This window comes from Anser brachyrhynchus (assembly GCF_964034855.1).
Source record: "Anser brachyrhynchus genome assembly, chromosome: Z".
Classification (NCBI taxonomy): Eukaryota; Metazoa; Chordata; class Aves; order Anseriformes; family Anatidae; genus Anser; species Anser brachyrhynchus.
This window is the reverse complement of record NC_137697.1, coordinates 53,212,263-53,232,272: the sequence shown is the minus strand read 5'-3', so window position 1 is coordinate 53,232,272 and position 20,010 is coordinate 53,212,263. Positions and strand designations below refer to the sequence as shown.

Genomic DNA, 20,010 nt, shown 5'->3' with positions numbered 1-20,010 from the left:
AGACGCCCAAATTTGGCCACCCATTGGCCACTCCATTGCAGAGGCTTGCTGAGGTCGCAGTGGCCACCACTGCCCCGCCTTTGCCGCGGGCCCTATAAAACAGGATTCCCGCTGCTGGCCTGCCACTCGCTGAGCTTCTAAGCACTCTGACAGCCAGATTGTGTGGCGGGAAGAAATCCAGGAGCAGCAAGGCGAGGGGCAGCGCTCGTTGTTGTGAGAGGACAGCGATGCAGTCCCAGCAAGCACCAACAAGGAAGGCAGCTGAGGAGAAGGAGAAGCGTCGTGGGCAGAGGCAGAGTGCCGGCAGCACAAAAGACACCAGTGCCCACGGGACCTCTGGCACACAGCCCATAGACACGTTTAAGCGGTACCATTGGCACCACAACGATGCAGGGAACAGGCCAGCCCCTCAACCACACAGTGACAGGGGGCCTGGGCTTTTTCCTACTCAAAATGGCGGCATGAGGCAAAGGCAGGAACATCAGCCACACAGCCGCAAGGACCACAGGCATGACTATAGTGCGCAACACAGTCTGGGACCCAAGCATGGCCATAAAGCAGATGGCAGCGTCGGGCCCACAAATGGAAATGAAGCGCAGAGTGGAATGGGACATAGGCGTGAAAGTGAACGACCCCATGGTTCGGCACCCCGGCTGAAAAGGCTTCCGGACCAAAGGCATCCCGTGCAGCCAGGCCCCAGCAGGGACCAGCTTGATCATCGGCAGCTCCAAGCCGTGCCCCGTCCTTCCCCTAAACCTGACAGCAACTCAGGCCATGGGCCTTACAATTCATGCAATGGTCGCGTGGGGCGAAGGCAGGAGCATTATACAGACAGCCGCATGCAGCAGAGGCGTGCCCATAGTCCTCAACGCAGTGTGGGATCCAGGCATGGCCAGAAACGAGACGGCAGCATCGGAGCCACAAATGGAAATCCACCGCACAGTGGCATGGGACCTAGATGTGAAAGTGGACGACCCTGTGGTTCGGCAGCCTGGCTGGAAAAGTCTCCTGATCAAAGGCATCGTGTGCGGCCAGGACTCAGCAAGGATGGGCTCAAACATCAGCAAGTCCAAGCCATGCGCTGCCCTTCCCCTAAACCAGACAGCGACTCACGGCATGGGTCTTCCAATTGTCGCAACAATGGCATGGGGCGAAGGCAGGAACATCGTCCAGACAGCCGCGCGGAGCAGAGGCATGCCTATCAAGCAAGCCCAGACACATATAAGCGGTACCATTGGCACTGCAGCGATGCGGGGAGCAGGCCGGCCCCTCAAACACACAGCGACAGGGGGCCTGGGCTTTCCCATAGCCGCAACAGTGGCATGGGGCAAAGTAAGGACCATCAGACAGACAGACGCGGGGAGCACAGGCGTGCCTACCATACTGAACAAAATGCGGGACCCAGCCAGGGCCAGAAACCAGACAGCAGCGTCGGACCCACGCATGAAAATCAACCCGACAGTGGCATGGGACCGAGGCGTACAACTGGACAACCCCCTGATTCGGCACCCTGGCCTGAAAACATGCCGGACGGAAGGCATCCCATTTGGGCAGTCCCGGGCAAAGACTGGCTTAGCCTTCTGCCCAACACCGTGGAGCCCATGGAGCTGGATCCACCAGAAGACGTGGAGGAACCAATGGAAGTGGATTCACCTCAGCCAGAACAGACCTGGGACTCCCGCACCATGTCTTTGCTCTCTGCTCTCCAAAGGCACAAAGAGCATCGCAGGAGTGCCCGGCCAGCCCCCTACTCGTCGTCACGCAGGCACCATCCCAAGCATTAGCTTGGAGCCACCAAACACCATGGACATGCCGCAGACTTACCTGCAAGACATCCTGGCAATAAACCACTCTGTTGCCAATTCCCAGGGGTTGTGTGAGTGCTTCTTTCCCATCCCCCAGCCCTTGTGACAGAGGTGGCATCCCTTCTGCACAGAGCCTCAAGGAAGAGCACGAGAGAGGATCCAGCTTCCTTTGGGCTGCTGCACTGGGGTGACAGGAGAGTCCCTGAGGGCCACCATGCACCTCTTACATTTGTGCAAATAGACTGAGGGGTGAAAATAGGAGTGTGTAAGAGATTAGAGGTGCCTAATTTCTTATCCTAGGAGTGAGTTTCTCTAGCTAAGTACTTGGTAACGACAGACGTGGAGAAGGCTGAGGTACTCAACAACTTCTTTGCCTCCATCTGCACTGGTAGACGGGCTTCCCAAGTCTTTCATTTCCCTCAACCCGTCGATGGATGCTGGGGGAGCAAAGTCCCACCCACTCTAAGTGAAGAGCAGGTTCGAGACCACCTGATAAATCTAAACAACAGGGACAGGTCTATGGGACCTGATGACATGAATCCCAGGGTGCAGAGGGAACTGGCTGATGGAGTGGCCAAGCCTCTCTCCATCATAGTTCAATAGTCCTGGCAGTCAGGCGATGTCCCTGGTGAGTGCAAAAAGGCAAACATCATGCCCCTTTTTAAAAAGGGATGAGAAAGTCAGTTCGTTTAGAAAGCAGAGGAACTCCTACTCAGACTGGGGATGGAGAAGAAGACAAGATAGGCTACTCCACAGTGGCTAGCCCATCAGAGGAACAGGAAGATGAACAGGAAGATACCCTAAGGGCATCAAGAACTACCCGAGGCTTATACCAGCGTGAGCCTAACTGGGAATGGTTAAGTAGTTGGTTAACAATGTTAACCAAGTACTTAGGAATGCCATCCAGAGGTCTGTTCTGAGGCAAGATAGTTATGAGTGTCAGGCAGTGTCGGAGGATATGGGCAGGCATCTAGAGCAGTGGACACCTCCAGTGCTTTGGGAATTCACCCCTGAACAGGTGCAAAATCCTAGAAAAATGGCAGAAGCTTGAAAAAGGTGTGTCATCACCCTGGCAATTCCAGAGAGACACAAATCACCACAACTTGCTGGGGCTTGGCCCAATGCGACTGCTCACCACCCGCTGACTGATGCCCAGCCTATCCCCGAGCAGCTGGTACCCCTGCCGTCCCCCAGCCAGCCACCCTATCACCAGATGACCTTGGAGGTCTTTTCCAACCCTAATGATTCTATACTGTTCCTGTACTTTCCAGAGCCACCCCCTTCGTATGCCAGGCAGCCTGGCCAGACCACCACTTGTCCTTATCCCAACGCCTTTCCCAACGTGCACTAACTGCACCTGGGCTGAACCTGTTTTACAAACACCAGCCGGGGTGGTTTTTATAACACAATTTATTTATACTGCAGTGTTTGAACCCTGCCCCTGCGGGCAGCAGGTCCCCCTGCCCCAGCACTGGCACAGCGAGGCGGACGCACCGCTCTCGGCCAGACGTTAGGTAAAATAGTGCCTGCCCGCCGCTGGAGGGTACCCTGGCCCCGGGGGTAAAATGGTGCCGGCAGCCAGTGACGGGTGAAGGCCGGTGGAGGCCCGCCATTGGCCCTCCAGCCCGCTAGCCCCGCCCTTTCCTTGATCACGTGCCCCCGCGCTCAGCTCCAGCAGGGCGCGGTCGGCCGCGGGCAGCCGGAAGTGGTGGTTGGGGCGGCAGGGCGCGGGCTGTTGCGCCGCCGGTAACGGTCTCCCCCCCCCTTCCCTCCCCCCCTCCCCCCGCCATCCCCGCCATGCACCCGCGGCGCCCCGATGGCTTCGACGGGCTGGGCTACCGGGGGGAGCCGGGCCCCGGCGGCAGGGCCTCGGAGCCGGGCCACTGGGTGAGCAGCCCGCCCGACATCCCCGGCAGCCGCAACCTGCACTGGGGCGAGAAGACGCCGCCGTACGGCGCGGGGACGCCGCTGGGCCTCAACGAGGAGCCCGGCCTTGGGGCGGGCGGACCCGGCGCCGGTAAGGCACGACCCGGCACGGGGCGCGGCCCTGCTGCCCTCCCACGGCTTGGCGAGGAGGAGAGCCCGTCGGGAGGGCAGGACGCCCGTCGACCGTGAAGTGCCGCTGGGTGTCGTGTTAGTCAGCGCGGGTGTCCCGCGTCCCGACCGGTTCGTTGTCACCTTGAGGGAAATACGCAGGGGTTACGGCGTGGGTCGCGGAATTGAGAATCGCCTTCGTGCCTGGTGGTGAAGGAGCCGTGGGGCTGGTAGAATGTGAGGAAGAAACCACGTTCCGAGTCTGTGCTAGTTACTGCCAGGGAAACGGTGGAAGCCCTCAGAAGTGCAGGATCGCTTTATGCCTTTGTAGTATTGACATGAACTAAGAGAAACTTACTTTACTAAGTCTAGGCTGCTTTAATTAAAGGGATGTTCTGGAGCAACATATATACACTTGAGCACCGAAGTTTTATGAAAGACTCACTTAGATAAAATCAGCTTCTATCATGGATGAATCTTTTTTCACCCTGCAGTTCTGTGGGCTTTTGAGTCTGTGTACAGCTCATAATTGAGTCTTCATCCTTGAAAGCACTACCTAACATACAACCAATCCTAGATACTCCAACTCTACTTTTTTCTGGCCTACCTGCTCATGGAGTTTATGTTGATTCTGCATTTTAGAAGGCTGATAAGGAATTGCTGTATCATTGAGTCCAGCCTCTACAGGTGGAGAGTGTTATCATTCTTCACAGGAGGGCTTTGTGGAGCTCCATTGAGGTTACTGCAACTACCCGTATTTACAGTCTGCTTTCACCCAGTAGTTTGCAGGGCTGAATATTAATTCTCCATTGCATTTACGGTACTGATACTGTTCTTCTTAAAAACCTGTTCAGGTAATTCCCAAGGTGTAAATACATGTTAGCAAACAACAGGGAATTGAACCAATTATTCTAGTTGCAATTTTGAAGTTTTTCTTGTATCTATTTTTTTCCAAAGGAATGGAGGTAGACAACTGATTAGAAAATCATGTCATACTGATACATGTTATGCTACCTTTCCCTAAGTCTCTCTCTTCTTATGGTCTTTGATTTTTAAGGTAATTTCACCTTATACATGTAAGTTTGTGCATTGGAGCTGTTGCAAACTTGTCATGCATGCTAATTGTTTCAGTGGTTGGTTGGAGTTAGCTCTTTTAGATATTAAAAGGTTCTGTATTTTACTGTAATCGTTCACTTTGACTCCTTTTTTTCCTGAAGCTGTTTTAAGACAAGAAAAATCTTGTAACAGAGTGCACGAATTCAAACACGGTCCAAAGTGCAAGTGTTCCTGGGTGAATAGTGTTTTATGTCTTTTGCTAAGTTGCCATAAATGTTGTTATTTAGTACTTCTAACTTTTTGAAGCAAGTACAGTATAAAACGTTTGTTTTTTTTTTTGATGAACTGCATGGTATTTCCCTCCCCACCTTTTTTGATTATCAATGCTGTATATTCTGTTTTCATGTCTTGCAGAGCAGCTGAACAGATTTGCAGGCTTTGGTATTGGCCTTGCAAGGTAAGACTTATGTATTTAATTTTAAGTGATTATTTTGTAATGAGACTGTAGCTGTCATATAATCCCACATACATCTTTGTTATTTTTATGCCAGTAGACTTATGCAGCTGAAGTGCCTGTAGAAACCTACCACCTAAAATCCATTCAGGTTTCTGTTTTTCTTTAATTGAAATGTTTCTCAAAATTGCTGCAGGAACAGTGAATGTAAGAAACTCTTTTTTGCAGCAATTTGAAAATCATACAAGAAAACTGTTCACACTCTTGCCATGTTTTGTTCATATACTTAGGTAATGTGAATGTTTCCTAAGAACAAGGTAATGCCCTTAAATACAATATCAATGTATCTTGGGTTAGTGATACTGATCTAGCCAAGTAGTCTAATATCCATTTTATTCATTATTATGGTGATACCAATTACTGGTAGTGTTTTTGAAAGTGGTGGATTCAAATGTGCACAGCTTCCTGTGCAGTTGAGGTTCCTATTGTATACTGTTCAAAGAGAAAGACCTCTTACTTGGCCTCTAGCCTGTCCTGCTCCCTACTCTATTGTTGTCACCCTTGATGACTCTAAGAACTTGTTTTAACCAATTTGACTCATTTAAAAGGCAAAGACAGGGAAAAGAGCTGGATGATTTTTTGCAGTTTTGTGAAGCAGGTTAATTGATACGGGAGCTGACTCTGCAATAGCCAGCTAGTCACCTGGAAGTAGTGCCAGCAGTGGATCAGAGAGGGAAGGGATAAAGAAGAGGGAATAGGAATGACCATTTCTGGCAAGCAATGAGTTCCCATCTCATGAAACTGTCTGTCCTCCTTCTCCCACTTCTTCCCTTACAGTGGTTCAGCTTGCACATGGATCAGCCTTTTTGTTACAGTAGTATTGAAGAGGTTGGAAATCGGGCCAGACATGTTAAGAGTTGTTTATTTCCAACCTTATCAAGCTAATGAGCTCAGGTGTGAGCAGTAAAGAGTGAAGCCATAGGGCAGGAACATGCTGATCTTTTTCAGAGAGATGTTAGCATGGCTCTGTTGTCCTTCAAAACATTTAGTTTAAATTGATCAAGCATAACAGTTGTTTCTCACATCCTGAGTACTATGTCTTCCAGGACTATACAGCAGGCGTGTGGTTTTGGTCAAGAGAGATGATCAACATGTCACTGCTGAGAGCAATTCTACCAGCTTATGCTTTTGCATTTGCACCAGGCCAGTTATTCATCAGACCCGCTGTGACATGGTTTGAGTCAGAAATCTCATAGAAAACACCCAAAAGAAAAGGTTAGTTTTTGCAAGGTTAGTTGGGTTGGCTACCAGAAGAGCTAAATAGATAGCAAATGGTGTATGAGGAAAGCCTGTTTTGTTAGCAGCAAACTGCTGATTAGCTCAATAGTTTATGAAACTGCAGGCTTAGTACTCTTCTGTGTAATTTAATATTTGTTTATCCAGAGTCTCTCCCACCTGCCCCAGATGATCCAGTAAGCTGGTGGTCAGAGCTGTTACCTGGAATGCTTAGGTAAAGTCTGGAGGTCTTAATTTTCTTAACAATAGCCCAGACTGGAACCACATGGAGATAAGTGTTCTGACGCTGCTCAGATACTTTAAGAATCTATTAAGAGTTTCTGTATGTGATGGTGACTAGAAATCCTATTTTAGAACTAAAATTTTTTCCTGTGAAAACTTGGTTGAATACTGTTTCTGGAACTAGGAGGAAAGGTGTAGGGACAGTAGCATTTTCTGATGAGAAATGTGTAACTGAAATTCAAAAGTAGCTGTTGGTACCAATCTGCTAGCCTCGCTAAAGGTCTTGACTAATCCTGTGGTGTGCAGAACTAACATAAAACTGGAAACTAATCTTTCCAATATCCTGCCTCTGCCTGGTCTTGTCCCCTCATGTTTTACACAGGAAAGGCTTAAGAATTTTGGTGCATTGTTTTGTGTATGAGAAATACATACATATATGCATATATTCACTGTGAGAAAGGCCATATATGTGTTGTGTATTTTTGTATTTGTTCCTGTGTTGTATTGGTATACTGTGAGGTAGCCCTCCAAAATACCTCATTAATTCACTGAGTAATGTATAGTTTTTTCAAGTACTGATGTAATGTTCTTAGAGAACAATAACAAGCCTTTTCTAATAGATTTACAGTTGCTTCCAATACTTTAAATACACTTTTCTTTTAAAGCTTATTTACAGAAAATGTGTTGGCGCATCCTTGCATTGTTCTACGTCGTCAGTGTCAGGTATATCTTTTATATTACCTCTTCCAGTCCAATCTTTTGTGCACTATGATATTTTTGTCATCATATTCTGTGAAGTATAAGGGAGCTTTATAATTTTAAGGAGATGCTGCAGCATTGTCATGTTTCTGTTTGTAGTGTACACATTTTCCATTCAGAAACTTAACTTGAGCATTCTTTTTTGTCTGGATAATGACAAATAAATTACAGCAAATCAGTTCTTCATCTCTGAAACAACATTCAGATCCCATTTACCAGCAGGATGTTTTGTTTCAAATATTTTCTGTTTTATGCTTTCTTTTGTTTACGTTTTCAGCATACAAACATTTGAAAGGTCTGCCTGTTTCCCTGAATTTCATTGAGAATTTATTCATATGTTGGTCACTTTGACCTTTACAAAAGTGAAGTGCTTTTTTCTTCAGCGTGGTAACTTGCGTGTTTATAAAGCTGCTCTCTTTATATTTTTAACAGGTTAATTATCATGCTCGGAATTATCATCTCACTCCATTTACTATTGTCAATATTATGTACAGCATCAATAAGACACAGGTCAGTGTGTGGTGCCAGTCTCTGTCTGAGCAGTGAGGGTTTCTTTAACATGTTTGTATACTGACATCTGTAGCTCTTTATGCAGCTGATGGTTAAACAGGTGGCAATTGTAAGGGAATGTTATATTTATAGTTGCAGAAATGTTGCAAAAAGGTATTGTGACCTTTTCTTGTGAAAATTGTTACTTGGTGGGAAGGGTATGTAGATGTTAGTAAGTAAAAGGGTCCCTCAAACTAGTTGTTTTTCAGTTGGGAATCTAAAAAATCATTAATCTTTACATAGATAAAGAGATTATCCAGTGTTAAATGACTACTTCTGAAGACAGTATTGTATGAATTTCCAGTTCTGCATAGTCTTGGGGAATGGTGTGGAATGAAAGTTTTGATAGTCAGATCAGCAAACATTGAGAAAAGACTTTCAGGATTCCTTATGAGAGTGTTTTAACATCTGCAGTTAATTTTGTTCATTGGAAATAGTGTTAAATTTATGGCATAGGGTAAGATAGGTGTCTCCAAGATTGTTGACAACTGAAGTTATCTATTAACACAAGTTTCTTCAGAGTTGAAAGTTAGTTGTCCCCTGGATTTGATGATACTGAAGTTTAACGGTAGAACTGTACCTCTGTGCAGCTTGGATTTGCTGAAAATCTATAAAAAATAGTAAGATGGTGAGAAGACTTTGAGTATTACATTGCATGAATATAACTACGTATTTCAAAATACAGGGTCCAAGAGCTCTTTGGAAAGGAATGGGCAGCACATTCATTGTTCAGGGAATAACCCTGGGAACAGAAGGCATCATCAGTGAATGTACACCATTGCCAAGGTATTGCATTTTTTTTTTACTGCTGCTAACAGAGTGATCATCAATTTTTGACTTATATTCAAACAGAATACAAGGTGGTTTGAAACTTTTCAGTTGATTAGAGCAATCAGACATTGAATAGATGGCTTTAGCATTGTGGGGTTGTCCTGGCAAAGACAACTTTGTAATTAAACAGTGAGAGACTTTCTGGAAGCCATGTTTGCCTACTGGTCTGACTACACAAACAATACTCCAAGTTGGTCTTCAGTATAATTCCACTGTCACAAAAATTGTGTTTTTTTTTCATTTTGTGGTATAAGCAAATACGATGCATAAAGTCCTGGTTTCATTAATCTAAACACAGAAAACGTGCATAGCTAATGAGCTGTTGCTGACTGCTTGCTTTGTGGTAGGTGAGAAAATAGAGTAGCCAGCACTAATAAATTAAAAGATGTGCTGAATAAGAGTTCATGTGGCTGTCAGCACTGTCTTTTCTTCTCCTTCCCAACAGCTATATCTATGTTGTTATCAGAATACTGAACAAAGGGAATACAACCAAAAGATGAGTGACTTAATTTAAAGAGATTCACCACTCTGCCTGTGTCTGTCCTAGGCTGTAGTAGTTTAGATGTTTAGTATTTTATTTTGATTTGCAACTCTTCCTATTTTGAATTAAAATTCCAGAGTTATGTTAAAACAGTGATGTCTTTCTGCTTTGAGATATGCGTGATAAAGCCTTTTTGTCTGTAGGCTTTTTATCAGTGTTTTGTTTTATAATGGTCCAGAGCTTAACAGTAAGGGCTGACAACTGTGCATGTCAGCATGTAATAGCATGCTGTCAATTTTGTTACAGATACTTTCAGAGTATGCAGCACGTGTGAGAGATGCTATTGTATAAAGTCACTAAAACTTTTAGTGAAATGCAGAGAGACTTTGAGATAATCAAAAGTTAGTTAAAAAAAAATAGCACCTTCCTCGGTGCTACCCCCATCCTTGTGCGACCACAGTATGTGAGTAGTCACAACTGGATTGGGAAAGGCATCTGGCTAAAATGGTTGTCTTGTACATGCATCACTCTGTACAGTTTTCTACTGGATACTTTCCTTTTAAGTGGTAGCATGCATCGTTTGGCTGTCACAGGGAGGTGGAGGTTATTCCTTGTAACAGAAGTGCCACCATAGGTGTTCTCAAAAGCTTTGTTTAACTAAGCTCCAAAGGACAAAAATTGAAATGTTGATTCTAATTCCGTATCATGGTATTATAAGAAACATCCCTCTGTGTTAGTAAAGGGGCCTGGAAATGTACTTTTATCATTTCTGTGGCAAGTTGAATGTTGTTCTGTAGTAAACAAACTAATTCTATGTTTGTTCCTCCACTGCAGGAACTATTCTGTCTGGTAGATTGTCATGTTAGGCTTTCACACATCAGTTTGGCTGCATTTGTTTTCTAAGTTCAATGGCTCATTAGATGTGATCAAAGTGTCTGTAATATCTAATAATCTTCACTTCCTCTTAAGGAGGAAGTGAAATTCTATGTATTTAAGATGTTGATACCTCCTAGTTATCAACAGTTCTTCAAAGAATAAAGTTTCCTTTCTTGGATTAAAGTTATTGTAACTGCAAGCAATGTGCAAGTGTTATTTCTGGACAAGAACTTAAACTGAATACATTAGAGCTTATTTTAAAAAAATCAAGTCAAATTTGTCCAATATCTCAGGTAGAAATATCTTTATGTTACACGTATTTACCAAATGTCTGGCTGTTGAATATGTATGAAAATGTTGAAAATGTATGGCCTTGAGCTAGTGTGGGGTTCTAGTCAAGTGTATTTCCCTAAAGAACGTAACCAAACCAGAACATAGTAAAGAATATTTTGGTAAAGGAAAACTATGGAGATATTAAAACTTTGAATATTGTCTGAAAATGACTTTAAGAGGTAGTACATTAGGATGCAAAATAAATGCCAAACGCTAAAGGTAGTAGCTGTGAGAGCTACAGACACCTTACTAGTAATCTAAAGCTTTTTTTGTTAAAATATCTAGCAGGCCTGAATAAATTTTAAAAGTTGAGCATGATTTACTAGATGTGCGTAGGTGACTGCAGGATTTCCCATAGCGGAAAGACACATCTGTAGAGTAATAATAGAATAGTAAGTAGATTTAGAATAGAATAACTGTAGAGTAAGAATAGAATAGAATAATATGAAAACTGGATGTTGATGTCCATGAAAGAAATCCTTGGGTAATTGTTCTTATCCATAGTACAATAAATACTGCTTTTCTTTTTAGAGAGCTCTCACATAAATGGAACCTCAAACAGATAGGTGGACACCTTCTGCTCAAAGGGTAAGTATAGCTGTAGTTATTACCTTATCTTTTTTATTGTCTAAACAATAATAGTAAAGCTGTTAAATGTATGGCAGTACAATCTGCAACTCTGGTTACTTGACAGGGTATGGTAATTCTAAAATTCTGCTTTTTTTTTTTTGAACCATGTTGATTGCATATGCCAGTTTGACAGATTTTCTCTTACTGGACTCTCTTGTGTCTGTATGGACCCAGACTAATGTAAAATTCAAATGCTTCTAATAATTGAATTCTGATATCTGAGAGCCTTTAATTGATCTGTCACATGAGAATAGAATTTAACAGAACGTCAGAACATCTTGGTGGCTTATTTTGTGCTCTAATAATTGACTTATGGTTTGTTATAGTTTTCCCTCAGGCATGACTAGGTAGATAACTGAATCTGTTTTCAGGTGCAGAGTTGGATAAAACTATAGTATTGTCATGAACATAATTCTCATTTTTGTTAATTTCTACAGGTTAACGCATGTGATAGCAATGCCTTTTTATTCTGCAAGCCTGATTGAAACCGTGCAGGTAATTTACAAGTATATACAGCATTTTAAAAGATACTATTATTAATTTTATGAAATAGATTATGTGGAGAAGTGAGGCTTTGGGTTGTAGCATTTGCATCTGTTTTACTCGAGGCTTTGTGACCTACCAACTCCGATAAAAAATATTTACTGTGATAGGTATATTGGTTGTGCTGTCTTAAGTGGAAGTCTAGAATTAGAAAGCACGCTTAATACAAACAGTTGGGATATATTGTGTGTGAAATAAGAACAAGTTACATCTGCACATGCTAGAAGAGATCATAGAGAAGTCTTTAAGAAGGTATTAAAAGGCTTGCTAGGTAGGTTATTAGCATGACCACTCCCCTGTAACAATTAAAAAGCTGTTCTGGTAATTCAGCTTTGTTTTATTAAAGTACTGAACTCCACTATTTCAGACTTGCTTTCATCCAGTCAGCTTTTGCTTTTAAACTTTCACCTAAGTTCTTCCTTAGCCATCAAAATAAATTTCGGGAAAATCTGGATGTGTTATCTAGGATACTTGCTCTGTAACAGTACGGAGTAATCCATAGCGTATTGCAGATTGTCCTTCAGTGAGTTGTTGCATCTCTTTGGGGAGAGAAACAGTACGTAAGTACAGGCCAAAGTAATTCTTCCAGCTATATCCATAAAATGAGTTGCTCTTAATTATGAAAGTATCTTTGTGCTGCTAATGGCACTCTTACTGTAGGTTGAGCTTTCATGGGGAAGGTGATGCAGGATAGTCACTCACGTCATTCAGTCTCCAAAGTAATCACTTTCATTTACGCAAGTTCTAAGTACAGTCAAGACTGATTTAGACCCAACTTCTGAAACCTGCAATTGGACTACTGGTGTGTGTCTATGAAATAGTATGTTTTCTGTGGAGAATGGGCAAAAAAGTCTGACTTAGTTCCAGAATGTACTGTAAAGGTACAGACTGTTAATGGACTGCTCTATGTAGAGGATCCAAATTTCTTAGAAGGCACTAAGAAGGCTGTATGATCTGGCAACATTTTGTACTAACAGGATAGGTGAGATTGATGGTGCTTCCATGGGGAGGATGGAGGGTAGTTGGACTCCAAACAACAAGCCCACATTCTCTGAAGTTGCTTCGTATTTAAGAAACATCCTTCCTCTCGCTGAATTGTTTTGAAAACAATATTCCAGAGATCTAGCCTGAGTGGATCTCTGAGAGTTTGTGGAAGCCATAGGGAGATTTAACTGGTCTCCTGCTGAGAAGATGGCTTAGGAAGCTCTTGCATCTTGTGGAAGAGCTTGACACTGAGCAAATCATAGTCCTGGAACTTGAAACAGTGATAGAACAATGTTCCTGTTTCTTGAGTTCTACTGAGCCACAGAAAAGGATGTTTTGTTCAGGTGCTGCTTGTGGTTTTGAACAAGGGAATGTTAGCTGTGTTGTTGGATGTGGTAGTTTGACCAATAAGTGGTGGTCAGACATGATTAAGAATCTGTCTTCTGGTTACAAGATACAAATTATTTATTTATTTTTGCTGGGAAGCAATGCTTAATTGGAAAATGAGCAAAAAGCCAGAACAGCATCTCCCCCAACCTTTTAAACAAGTGATCATCTCTGTAAAGACCTCTGTAAAGCATTGTTTATGAAAGTAATCCTAGTGAGATCTGATGGGATTTTAGGCTTAGTGGGTTCAGCTGTGTGTAAGTATTTTATTGAATAGATGTATCTGTGCTGTATGAAATGTAGCCTGCAGTTCCTGGAGGCATAATCATTAGTTTCCTTGACAGAAACACAGAAAAAGTCTTAGTTAGCATCTGTCCATAAGATATGCTGTATTCGTCACTGCAGGGAGGCAACTTGTCTTAACAGGTTTACATTATATTTCTGTGCTTGCAAGAGGACAATTACGAATTACAGATTATGAAAGTTTAAAGATCGTGGGATTTGTTACTAATAGTTTCATGTTAACTTTGATTGTCTTAAGTCTGATAAACCCTACCATTCCTACCATTAATAGACATGCTTCTCCAAGTAAATATATTTTATCAAAATAGATATAAATGGTGAAAGTTTGTAGTCATCATGTCATTGCTTATGTCTTTTACATTTCAAACCACATGGTGGCGTGTTTGACAAAATCAAGCACAGTTTTGAAGTGCAGTGATAGTGATATGAGGGACAAGAGAACTAAGTAGGAGTTACAGTGTATTACTTGCATTTGAAGACTGGATCAACAAAATATTCTGAGGTATTTGAACTAGCTTCTCTTTTCGGCAGACAGATCATAAATGCCATTCATCTTTGCCCAAAATACTTAGGAGTATTCTAGTTTTGTACTGGCATGTGATCAAGACATAGCCAGCATGGACTTCATACTTGAGGAGAACTCCCAGATTTGAATTTTGGATGTAACAGTGATGAATAAACACTAAATCTTTATAAGCTTTAGGAGGGGAAACAACATCTTTTGGCTTAATCCTGCAAGCATAGGTGGAATATAATGATAAAATAATTAGTAAGCAAATTCTATATTATATGAACAAAATTATTTCTTTTCTGAGAGGTAGCATGTGTAAAGTGCTATTTTAGACTCCAAAAGTAAAACGGAAATATTAATAGCTGAAATTATTAAATTCCAAGTAAAAATGATCTTTCAAGTCAACTTAGTTGAGGTTCACTTGAGGAAGTCTTTGTTATGCGTACACAAGTTCAAAGACTAGAGTTAAAAACCTTAAAGGAAAGGATTTTTAACTTAGGTAAATGCTTCCTGGGACTTGAGTTCAGAATTAGTCGTTTTCAGTACATGGTCATTGTTGTGCAGAGTGATACTTTCAGTGGTAAGCTGAAAGCTGTATTTCTTTGGTAGTAACACAAATAAATGGAATGTAGATGAAAAGAAGGCTCTTTAAGGTGGATTCATTTTTTTTAAAGCACGTTTACCAGGTTGCTATTAAGAATGCTACATATCAAAAACATTAAAGCAGAACATTTATAATATCAGTAAAGCTGTGTAGACATAGTAGTATGCAAATATATAACTATCTTAAGGTAAAATTAAGCAGTGGTAATGTCAGCATGGTTTGGAAATGGGCAGCACAAGTTGTAACTAATCCTTTTTACTTGTAGAGTGAAATCATTCGAGACAATCCTGGTATTCTGGACTGTGTGAGAGAAGGAATTGGCAGAGTTGTAGGCTTGGGAGTACCCCACAGCAAGCGTCTCCTTCCTCTAATGGTCTTGGTTTTTCCAACTGCTGTACATGGAGTTCTTCACTATGTCATCAGTTCCATCGTCCAGAAGCTTGTTTTGTTTGTTCTGAAAAGGGATAATTCCCACAACCTTCCAACAGAGAGCTCTACTTCTGTGCAGAGCATGCTGGATGCGTATTTTCCTGAACTTATTGCTAGCTTTGCTGCTAGCCTTTGTGCTGATGTCATGCTTTACCCGCTGGAGACAGTTTTACATCGCCTTCATATCCAAGGGACACGCACAATAATTGACAATACAGACCTTGGCTACGAAGTGCTTCCGATCAATACTCAGTATGAGGGGATGAGAGACTGCATAAATACTATAAAACGTGAAGAAGGAATGCTAGGTTTTTATAAAGGATTTGGAGCTGTTATAGTACAGTATACCTTGCATGTGGCTGTTCTACAGCTCACCAAAATTATCTACTCAACACTGCTTCAAAATGTTTCTTAATCTGTTCAGGTGTGGATTTAGCACAGTGGACATAATTGAGTTATTTACTAACCTAATTATTGTTAAAATGGCATAGAAAATAAAGCTTGAAGAATCCACTCTGTGGATTCTTGTAAAAGAACTTGTTTTAAAACTGGAAATTTAGATGAATGCCATTCAAAAAGTACCGTTTAAATTTAAAATGATAAACACAAATACAATATGCAGTCATACAAAAGGGGATAATTTCAAATATGGTTGGAATGAGGATTTACCTTTCCTCTTACCAATTAACTGACTTATAGAATGGATATGAAATCCTGATCTTTGCTCTATAAACATCATATCTGATATTTAATTTGGACTGCTAGACAGCTTAAAGGAATTTATTTCGTAAGTTGTAGGAACTTGGAAATGTGAGACTGGGCTTAATGGTCTTTTAAGTGTTTTCAGCTTCACTGTTAATGGACCTGTGAGCAAAATGGAAACTGTAAAAGTAACTTAAGTAGACATAAATCACATAATTTACAAGTATATAAGCTTACTTTGCTGCAGTGTGGCAGAAGATGAATCTTTTGCTTTATATAAAATAAAAACTTTTTTGGGGATAAAGTTGCACAGAATGTAAAAATGTGGCTGTCTTGCAGTTTGTTCACAAGGCTTACAGTAACTAAAGTGTGTGAATAAAGAAAATTAGGAGCTATTGTGCGCATGTGTAAGTGCCATTCTTAGACCACTTTCCACTCATAACTTCAGTTTAGTTTTACTCCATCTAAGAGTAGAATAATCTTGCAAATGTATTTAGTATCAATGTTCAAAGTGTACTGAAAGGAAAATGATCGGTTGGCCATTTCTGAAGTTTCTCTTTTGCTAGATTGGACGGATATGTACAAAATTACCTACTTAAGATTTAGCACTCATGACCTTTGCTTAAAGTCTCCGATGGATTAGATATTTTGTGAAGCAGAATTCAGTCTGTTCATGTGCAAGCAACTACTGAAATGTACCATTTTTGCGCTCTTCACCTAGTAAAAAAAAATTAAGTCTGTCAGTCTGAAAATGAGTTTTAATCATTCTAAATAACTTACTCGTTGGTTTCATCACTGAATATAATGAATAGTGTTGCAGGGGGTGTGATTTTAGCAAATAAAGCAGGCATGTGTAGAGTCACTTATAAATTATATGAGAGGCTGTTGACTTTTTCACACTTCCCTGTAGCAAGTCTTTATCTTCAAATGCTGTAAATTGGTGTGCATTTAATCTTTATTCTTTTAGCATTGTATAGTAGCTACCATTTATGGAGAGTAGTAATGGCAAAACAGTGAAAAAGTGTTGCTGTTCATAAGCTCTGACTTGAAATAATTTGCAAGTCTGCTTTACTATTAAAGTAACTTTCATGTTTTTTTAAAATACATAAGCATTGAAATGGAAAGTGTAGTGAACTTGGGAACTTGTTTTGAAATATTGTTAACGGAGAATTTAGTGTATAGAATAAAAGCAATCAAAGTGAGAATTCACTGTAAATATTTTGAAGTAATTCACTGAAGAGGCACCCAAAGGAAACTGGTTTGTATGTTATGCTTTGTTGTATATACTTCATAATGGCTTTTTCAAATTCCTCAACCTTCCTAAGTGCAAGACCATGTTGAATTAAAGCTATATGCAAGAACATGGGTAAAATACTTGTTTCTTTTTTTTATTTTTCAAAAGTTTCTGTAAGTATGAAGAATGAGCCATATCTGAGAATCATCCAGTTTGGAAGGGATCTTGGCATGTCATCTACTCCAAGTTCCTCCTCTAAGCAAGGACGTCACTGACTTCAGACTACATTGTGCAGGCCCTTCTCTGTTTTTTAATTTCACCTTTTAATACATAAAAACAGCCTTTTTGAAGTTAAATTCAACTGATACCAACTAGAGTTGCCTTGAAGAAGTAACTAGGTGCATGTTGGAGACCAACAATGCAGATGTTTCTGTGAAATGGGGCAAGAATATTTTTCTAGGAATAAAATTTTAGGGAAGGCATTTTGTCATATGAAATGGAGGACATGCTGTTACGTATTCTGCAAGAGGGAAGATAGCGAATTGTCAGAAGATTACTATATATCTAATATAGACTATTATATCAAACACTTATGCTTTTATTACCAAGAGTTTACAGCTCTAGTTCACATTGCCAGGCTGAGATCTGTAACTTTAAGCAGGGTGAGAAAGAGTGCTGTCAACTTTCTGCAGCTGTTCTGTGCTGGCAAAGCAATTTGCTTTGGGCTATTAATTTTGGCCCTCTTCCCATCAACTAGAATTAACATATTTTGATTCTTCATGTGGATGTGCTTTACCTTCCAAAAAACCTAATTCATTATGTTTTCAGAGTTGCAATTCTTGCCCATGCTAAAAAGGAAAATGAATGGGGGGGGGAGTCTCTTTTAGCCTTTTAATCATAAGTATATTATAAGTGTATTTCTATTTTCATTTGGTTCTTAAATCTAGGTTTAAGAGAACAGGTAAACGGTTTTAATCTCAAATGAGCAGTCATTCAGTGGCTTTAGCAGGATTTATTACTGAAAACTATAAAATACGGAATTGCTGTTGGAACTAAGCTTTTAAGTTTCAGGAATTTGAAACATTTGTGTGTATTCTTTCTGTTACAAAGTTAATTACTTTTTTTTGTATATTGTTTATCTTCATTTTTTTGAAGTGCTGATTTCAAGAAGATGAATACTTCTGAAGAATGACTCAATGTTCCCACCCAGTGAAGAATTTCTTGGCTTCTTACCTATACATCTTAAAAAGCAAATTTTGTTGTGAGGTAACAGATAATAGATCAGGCAGGAAACTTTCAGAGGTTACGCCTGCTGGAAACCATTGCCTGTGTTGTTTCACAAACTGCCTTACTGATCAATCTTAATTTTTGGCTTTGTTGGAAGAGAGCTTTTTAGATGTAGTTTTGACGCTGGTACTACAAGTCATGGAAAAGTACTGTATTCTTCAGCAAGGTTTCAGCTAAACTCATTCCTTTTAGCAGATCTATTTTGCTGCATGTATGAGGTGATCTAGCTCTGTGTCCAATCTGTAGTACTTGAGATGTGGAGCATGTTTTACAGACCTGCAGAATTTGAGGCTATCACATTACATACTTCTCTTAGCTCTTTTGGATCTAGCAGCAGGTTAATGGAAAGTACAGGACAGGTATGTAAACTAATGTTATTTTTGCTGCTTGTTCCGTCTGAGATGGTCCTTAAGTTGCATACAGTCTTTCAGCTAGTACACGAAAGCATAAATGAGGCTTGTTTTGCATTACTGTACAATTTCTTGTGTACAGTAAGATTTTTGTTGATATAATTAAGGGCTAGCAGTGGTCATTTTCAAACTGTTTACCCTTTCTATGAGTTTTAAGGAAAGTTACACTAAATTTTTAGACTAAATGTTTATTGCTGAGAGTTTCAAGAGCAGCACATAATGACAGCATTCCCTCCCCTGTACAGGAGAAAAAGGTGCAAAACCTGAGTAAACCATTTGTCTTATTTTGTTTTAGGAGACATAATACAAATCTCCAGCAGGGATAGAATAAGGTAAGATCTTTATTTAATCAAGAACTGCTGTCATCTGTTTTAAAAGCAAATCCAATTTTAAGGAGTTGGGTAAAACTTCATACTTTCCGACTACTTTTTGATGGTGTAAAAACTATTTGCTCTTTATTCCTGTCTCTTCATAGACAGTTTGACAGATGATGAAAAAACCTGAGGGTGGGAAAGATGCAAAGTTGAAAATGGAATGTAAAAATTGCACAAAAATGCTGATTTAAGACAGGTGAAAATCAATGTTTGCAGTTTCACCTAATTAATAAAAGGTAGAAATGTCCAATGTCTGTTTCTTTAAAGTTTTAGGTTAAAATCACAAAATATTTTAAGCCCAACATACCTTTTTTTTTCCATGGTGGAAAAAGTTGAAATAACTGGCTTTTCCATATGGAACAAGCACCTACATTTTCCCTTATAATCAAAGCACCCTTTCAGTGAATGTAAATACCAACATATAACAGTATATCAGTCTAATACTGCAGTTACTGTTGGTTTTCTTTTTTTTTTTTGTAAAAATGTTAATGAGTTGGCTGCAGTACACACTGCCTCTCGCAGCTTGTTCTGGATGAGATATTTTGTCTTCCCTCCCTGCACTTTGAAAACAGGAGAGAATATGACCTGTGCCCACCAACATAATAAAAGCATGAAGGATTGCGTAGCTGTTATCTGAAGTTCCGACTCTTGCTCTTGTTTCAGTTTCACACTTTGTATTAAAATGTGTCCTGGATGAAAGGACGTGTTGGGCAGGACTTTACTCCTTTACTCCTCTCTCATCTGGGGCCTTGCGTCTTTGCCCAAGCAATTTTTGCAAGTATCAGTCAGGCTGTAGTGGGTTTATGTGGCAAGGTTTGGGTAGTGGGGGGCCGTTCTTCTGTGAGAAGAATCCAGAAGCTGCCCCACATTAGATAAGGGGCCTGCCGCTGTCCAGAGCCGATCCAATAAGCAATGT

General features: G+C 41.0%; 1 protein-coding gene across 1 annotated transcript; it reads left to right on the top strand.

Annotated features, from left to right (window-relative positions):
• Positions 1-3,457: 3,457 nt before the first annotated feature.
• SLC25A46 (solute carrier family 25 member 46) lies at positions 3,458-17,161 on the top strand. Its single transcript, XM_080573226.1, has 8 exons — positions 3,458-3,822; positions 5,310-5,352; positions 7,533-7,590; positions 8,059-8,136; positions 8,861-8,961; positions 11,228-11,284; positions 11,764-11,821; positions 14,924-17,161. Exons 1-8 carry the CDS (start codon positions 3,603-3,605, stop codon positions 15,500-15,502), a joined length of 1,194 nt encoding a protein of 397 aa, XP_080429352.1. The 5' UTR covers positions 3,458-3,602; the 3' UTR covers positions 15,503-17,161.
• Positions 17,162-20,010: the final 2,849 nt, after the last annotated feature.